The sequence below is a fragment of the Nicotiana tabacum genome, chromosome 5, assembly GCF_000715075.1.
Source record: "Nicotiana tabacum cultivar K326 chromosome 5, ASM71507v2, whole genome shotgun sequence".
Taxonomy (NCBI): Eukaryota; Viridiplantae; Streptophyta; class Magnoliopsida; order Solanales; family Solanaceae; genus Nicotiana; species Nicotiana tabacum.
Window position 1 is genome coordinate 50,762,393 of NC_134084.1, and position 6,468 is coordinate 50,768,860.

Here is a 6,468-nt window from a genome sequence, read left to right on the forward strand (position 1 = left end):
TACATCATGAGAAAGAATAATGGGAGTAACTTCATTAGGAGTTATGGACATCTATCATAAGCCATATATTTCAAAACAAAAAAAATATGAAAACCGCTTCTTGTTTTGAGGAATTTCTAGAAATTGAAGTCTAGTTTGGACACTAAACTAAGTTTTTACTTTGGACACTACACTAAGTTTTTACCCATAAAAAAAAAAGTTTAGGAAGTTCCAATGAGATCCCAACTGTTTAGAGGAAACCATTAAAGCTAAACTCCATCCCCTCCTTTCTGACAACCAAAAAAACCATAGAACAAATTTTCATTGCATTGGTAAGCAAGGTACACAATATCATTCAAGTTTCTACATGTACATAAACTTAAACAGAGAAACGAGATACTTATTACAAAAAGAAATAAAATCTACATTCATATAACTTTCATATACATCCCATTTTTAATACAGGCTACATTAGAGTCGCTCTTGCGCGCAGATCTAACGAAGCACTTTTATTTCTCTTTTTGTCGGTTTTCATAGATCATACCTTTGCTTTTCTTTTCTTTTTTTAATTCTGAGTACCCAATAGAAATGAAAACGGAAAATAAGAACGAACATCTGCTGATATATGGAAGAAGAAAAAAAATCAGGTTTCTGTGGGAATCAAAAAGCCAGAAAGCTAAGTAGATAACTTTGAGCATTTTGAATGTATCCTTTACAGTTGAATGAATTACAAGGTATCTCTGTCCAAACCAATTTTGAAACTACTCCACTCCTTACCTTACGATTAACAATCTGGAAAGGCTCTGTTCCATTTATAATGCTTGCATATTAAGAAAAAAAAAATCTTCCTTTCTTGAAATAAGACTAGGTTTTGACTAACTTTTATTTTCTGTACAATCCATCTCCACCCTTTCAATGGGACTGCATTACAGAACATGCCACTGCCTGTGCCCAATGCCTCAACTTTGTCTTAACTTGTTGAGGATCATCTCCTGCGCATATTATCAATAAAAACTTTTAATTGTCATCTTATTAACTTTGTCCTATAAACTACAGTAATATAAACAAAATGGGAATAGTAAGTTACAAAATTCTAGAAAATTGAACAAAAATATGCTCATTCTTAACACAGATGTTGTTTCAAGTTTTCATTTTAGAGAGTCAAACAAAATGAAATTCTAATGCTAAAAAGTGCTAACGAGAAATAGTGCATCTTATATTTCGTGGTATTAATCTTATGAATCTTTTCCCACAGTTTCCCAGAACATTTAAAAATTATCTAAAATTGTGACGAGTCTCAACTTGAATATAGGTCCCGATAGTACTATCTAATTATCATTTACATCTTTTACATGATGATCTTATACAACTCAAATTGCGATTTTAAAAATTTTCAATCCCCTCCTAGAAATTATTTTCTCTAGAGTTGCACTTCCTTTGCGTGTGCATATACTTCCTCCGTATCATATTAAATGGGTTACTTTCCTTTTTAGTCTGTTCCAAAACAAATGATACATTTCTAAATTTGAAAATAATTCAACTTTAAACTCTTTCATTTTACTCATTTACCCTTAATGAGAAGCTTTTATAGCCACACAAATGTCATGGCCCCACAAACTTTTTACCCCTTAAGTTTTTAAGACCACAAGTTTCAAAAGTCTTCTTCTTTTCTCTTAAACTCCGTACCGAGTCAAACTACCTCATATAATATGAAACGGAGCTTTGCCCTTGGCTTTAACTTTAAGGATAAATTCATACCTGTACTTTTACTATTTCTTTTGATTATTAATAAGATTTTCGCTTAGAAATTTAAGGTTGGAACCTGAGTGTTTTCCTTAGAAGAAGAGCCATACCCGGGCTAAAAATTCGCCATGCATCGGCAGAGTCACTCCTAGGGCTTCCAAATGAGGAGGACCTACCTCCAAGAGATGTCGACGACGAGCTGGATCCAGCGGGAGAGGGTAATGAACCTTTGCTACCGGGGCTCGAGATTGGGCTTGTGGAATATTGGCGGTTCACCGCGAAATAAAGATCGAGCGCCGGCAACGTGCTACATAGCCTCTGACCTTCCTCTTCGTTGAACCCAAATCCTAGTTCGATGCAGCCTTTGAGTTCATTGAGGTCCTCGTCGGTCAAGTCGTCGGGGTCGTGAATCCCTTGTTTCCTCCTTTCCTGGAGGAGAAATTGACGACGCCGTTTCTCCCATGCAATATCACGTGGAGTCTCGCACATAGAAAGTTGCTTGGATAACCTCTTTCGGTTCCTCCAAAAAGGTGGTGCGCGCTCCAACAGTTGCAACTCGTCGCGCTCCGATTCACTAGAAGATGGCGACGATGACACGTGTTTCTCAGGGTTCTTATTAATGACCTCCCCCATATTGGCAACTATCACAACAATAACAGTATGTGATTAAAAATAGTGGAGTTGTAGTTGATAGGCAGGCCGTGGCGAGAACTAATTAATCGCCGCCTCGGCCAGCCGTTAGAAAGAGTTAGAATGAAGGGATCAGGGCGTGGATGAGTGGCTGGGTGGTCGGCCTTTCTCTCGATTGGGAATAATAAGGGGAATGAAATGGAAGTTTCTTTTTGCGTTATTGGCTTGTAAAGAATGGCATGCACCAGCCCGACCAACTCGTGCAGCTAAGGTTTTGGAAGGCTTTAATGAGAGAAATGTCAAGGGACAGCCATTCTTTGCGGCCCTTCCCTCTCTCCAACTCTCCATTCATTTCTAACAGTAAACTTACTAATTTGGTTTCTAGCATGTATATATGGCTCATTACCTGAAAGAACCTTGCGTTTATTGCAGGTACAATGGCTTTGTGTTAGCTAGTATTTTGTTTCCTTGGGAATATGCTTGTAATTTATTAATTAAATTTCTTAATAATGGTGCCTTCACTTTTTTAGTCCCTCCGTCACGTCTCAATTTATGTGGCATTGTTTCACTTGACAACGGAGTTTAAGAAAGACTCTTAAAACTTTTCGTCTAAATCGAATCATAAATATTTATTTTACTATAAATCAATTCGTTAAGGGTAGAGTAGAAATTTTAAAGATAAATTATTTCTAAATAAAGAAAAATGACATTCTTGTTGTGCTGATTAAAAAGGAAAAGGTGCTACGTAAATTAAGACGGAAGGAGTATTTTCTTTCCAGAATGTCCTTTTGCTTAAGGAAAATTAATAGGTTACGTAATGATTTTTGGCTAAAAACGCATATATTTAATCATTGTTGTCTCACATTTTAGTACTTTTAATTATCTTTTGAGTATTAATTATATTGTTCTATGGTTAATAATATATTTTAATTGTATAGAAATAAAAGGGTGTGAAGATGAAAAGATTTGAAACAAAATTAAATAAAATATGGAAGAAAAAAGAAAGGAAGAAGGAGAGGAGACAAGAAAGGAGGACATCGTCATTATCATAATGATTAATATATACTAAAAAAACAACAAACACCAAGGAGGGAATTGATGTTAAGGGAGGATTTGAAGGTTGGAAGCTTACTGTCTCCAGTGCCAGGGTCTGGACGTCGGGGCGGAGACTTTTCCTATTTAGTCCGGACAAAGTTATTTCGGCCCAAGATCTCCTCCCTCCCCCTCCCTCCCTCCTTTCCCCTAACTCGTATAAAGGAAGTTCTAAATTTATTTTGGAGGGGATCTAACATACTTTGAAGGAGAATTTATGTGGAGGAATACACAACAAGCTTGGAAGAGGCTTCTAACTAGTTTTTCCTTCTTTTCTCTTCCTTTAATTTCATAGTTCATTAATTCTAGAGTTTTGGATGATGCATGAACATTGTAGTTTGAAGTGTTCTTATTATTTTATCATATTAATTTATTTATTCAATCTTGCGCTTAATTTGATTGCTTGATCACCAATTGAATACTATCTACGAATCTAGGATTGAACTCGGGAGAGGGAATTCTATATTGCATATAAGATTGAGTAGAGCAAGATCTTGCACTCGAGTATTGGGAACGGATTTGCGGTTAGGATAGGAACATACCTAATCGCCTTGCTTGGTTATTATACGGGAATTATAAATGCGTTTTCGTTAATCCTAATTCCATAGGAATATAGGCATTAGGTTAGCTTGAATAGGTGAGTAGTACTTCGGGAGAAGACTACAAGCAATATTAACCCCGTCAATCAATAAACTAGAAAAATTAATTAGACAATTTAGGTAAAAAAAAACTCAACGGGATTGTTAGCTAACCCATAACTCTAGAATATTCTCTCCCATTGAATTCGTCTTTAAGCTTGTCGTTATTTTCTTTAATCAATTAATTTGTTACTCTAGATTAATTTTAGTTAAATATTCATACGTTAGGATTCGCTTGAATAGATTAATTGGTTTAATTTAGTTGATAGTTAATCACAAGTCCATGTGGGTATGATATCTGGACTTACAATCCTATATTACTTGTCGACCACGTATACTTGCGTGTGCGTGCGTTTGGGAGCAACACCTAAGTAGCTAGAAAATAGAACTTAAAAAGGAAAAAAAGGAAGGAACGCAAACATTTTAGGAAAAATTACGTAGACGCCGCAAATATATGTATTGTAATTACTATTCATAGTTATACTTTCAAAAAGTTACCATCCGTAGCTATATTTTAATTTTATAGAAAACCCACCTGAATATACTAAAACAAGAGATCAATTGTTTTGAGCTGAAACAAGAGAGCAACAAGCTCTCGGAGCTCAGTTGGTTAGACCATGCTTAGTAAAGGTCTTGACTTCGACTCTCAATGAGAGCATTTCATTTTTGTGTATTTCGTCTTGATTGTATTTGTTGCGTGAACGAATACAGTTGATACAGATTGTGTCATTTGTATACACCCCTGTATTTCACCTTGATTCTATTTGTTGCGCAAACAAATACAGTTGATACATATTATATTCGTTGTGCGAATGAATACAGTTGTGCGAATGAATACAGTTGACACAAGTTGTATTCGTTGCGCGTCTGAGTACAAGTGATACCAACTAATAACAACTAAATAGTAACTACGAACGATAATTAGGCAGACTATAGTTACATATAGATTGGCCAAGAAGACTATCATACTATTGTTAGGAGTGCTTGGGATATTCAATGTGAAGGTAATGATATGTGGAAGGTCCAACAGAAACTCAAAGTTGTGACCAAAGCCCTAAGCCGCTGGACAAAAAACTTCATTAGAAATATTTTTGACACTGCAAAGTAGATGGAGGAGAAGATCATTGAAGAAACAAGAGTTAGAGAATGATGAAGCTAACATGATAGAGCTAAACAGAATTAATGATGAATACATCCTTCCTGTGAAGAAAATAAACTCTTTCTGGAAGCCAAAAACCAACTTGAAATGGAACATAGAAGGTTATAATAACACTAGCTATTTTCTTAAGATGATAAGAGGAAGAAGAAAGATATTATCTCTTCATAGAATTAAAGGGGAAGATGATCAAAAGATAGAAGGGACAAAAGCTATACCAGAGGCCGCAATAAATTATTATGAGAATATTTTCTCACATAAGTATCACAGAACTGATCCACAATTCCTGGATAGTGTTCCATCAATTATACCAAAAGAAGATAATAATGATTTGATGGTTATCCCTATCAAACAGGAAGTAGAACATGCAGTATTTGGAATTGATCCAGATAGTGCGGGTGGACTAGATGGTTTTAAAGGGAAGCTCTTCCAACACTCATGGGACATAATTGAAGATGGCATATGTAGTATGGTTTTGGATATTATAAATGGCAGGGGAGTAAATACGTTCATCACGTATACCTATTTAGTTTTGATTTAAAAGTTGACAATCCTCAAAGCCTCTCAAAATTAAGGCCTATTAGTCTTAGTGTCACAGTCTAAAACTCTCACCGGAGCCGTGGCGGCGTCTAGCACCACTTGCTAGACAAGTCATCAATCAGTAAGCAGAAACAAACTTAAATAATAACATTAAATGGTCTCAACGGTGGAAACAATGATGATTAATTGAGGTAAATAGTCACAATAAAAATAAACCATCCCATGATCTGGTGTCACTGAGTGCATGAGCTCCAAAGAATGAGTAAATACAAGGTTTGAATCAAGTACAATATCGTCTAGAAGACTAAACAATGTTAACATAAAATAAGGAAGGGACTTCAAGGCCTGCGAATGGAACAATAGTACTACCTCGAGAATTCTCACTAATCCAGGCCCAACTTACGGGCAACAACCACGATCGGTAACACTTGTATCTGCACACGAAGTGCAAAGTGTAATATGATTACAACCGACCACATGTACTCAATAAGTAACAATCCTAACCTCGGGCTGAAAGTAGTGACAAGCTAGGCAAGGTGCGATGCTCACTTTTCACAACCAATAATAACAATAACAGTAGAATAATAGTACATAAAAGAGAACAACTCAAATGATAACAAGCTCAACTTAACACAATAAGAAGAAAAATAGGCATGCATTTTAGATATAACAAGCATGGCACCATCTTCC

The 6,468-nt window shown here is 35.8% G+C and overlaps 2 protein-coding genes across 3 annotated transcripts; one reads left to right on the forward strand and one right to left on the reverse strand.

Annotated features, from left to right (window-relative positions):
* Nucleotides 1-636: 636 nt before the first annotated feature.
* LOC107809730 (uncharacterized) lies at nucleotides 637-2,620 on the reverse strand. 2 transcript variants are annotated; one of them, XM_016634402.2, is made up of 2 exons: nucleotides 1,899-2,620; nucleotides 637-971 (listed from the first exon to the last, which is right to left on the reverse strand). In XM_016634402.2, exons 1-2 carry the CDS (start codon nucleotides 2,353-2,355, stop codon nucleotides 892-894), a joined length of 537 nt encoding a protein of 178 aa, XP_016489888.1. In that variant the 5' UTR covers nucleotides 2,356-2,620; the 3' UTR covers nucleotides 637-891. The 2 variants fall into 2 exon arrangements, with proteins under 2 accessions (XP_016489888.1, XP_016489887.1); XM_016634401.2 differs by having other exon boundaries at nucleotides 1,833-2,617.
* Nucleotides 2,621-5,242: 2,622 nt separating this feature from the next.
* Nucleotides 5,243-5,779, forward strand: LOC142180782 (uncharacterized). Its single transcript, XM_075252853.1, has one exon. It carries the CDS (start codon nucleotides 5,243-5,245, stop codon nucleotides 5,777-5,779), a length of 537 nt encoding a protein of 178 aa, XP_075108954.1.
* The last annotated feature ends 689 nt before the right edge of the window (nucleotides 5,780-6,468 follow it).

Bases quoted from the DNA above. Each gene is read 5' to 3' on its own strand.
- LOC142180782 (XM_075252853.1), top strand. From the start codon at position 5,243: ATGATAGAGCTAAACAGAATTAATGATGAATACATCCTTCCTGTGAAG.
- LOC107809730 (XM_016634401.2), bottom strand. From the start codon at position 2,355: ATGGGGGAGGTCATTAATAAGAACCCTGAGAAACACGTGTCATCGTCG. The intron at 972-1,832 runs GTATGGCTCTTC...TAATATGCGCAG, and splicing joins ATGGCGAATTTTTAGCCCGG to GAGATGATCCTCAACAAGTT.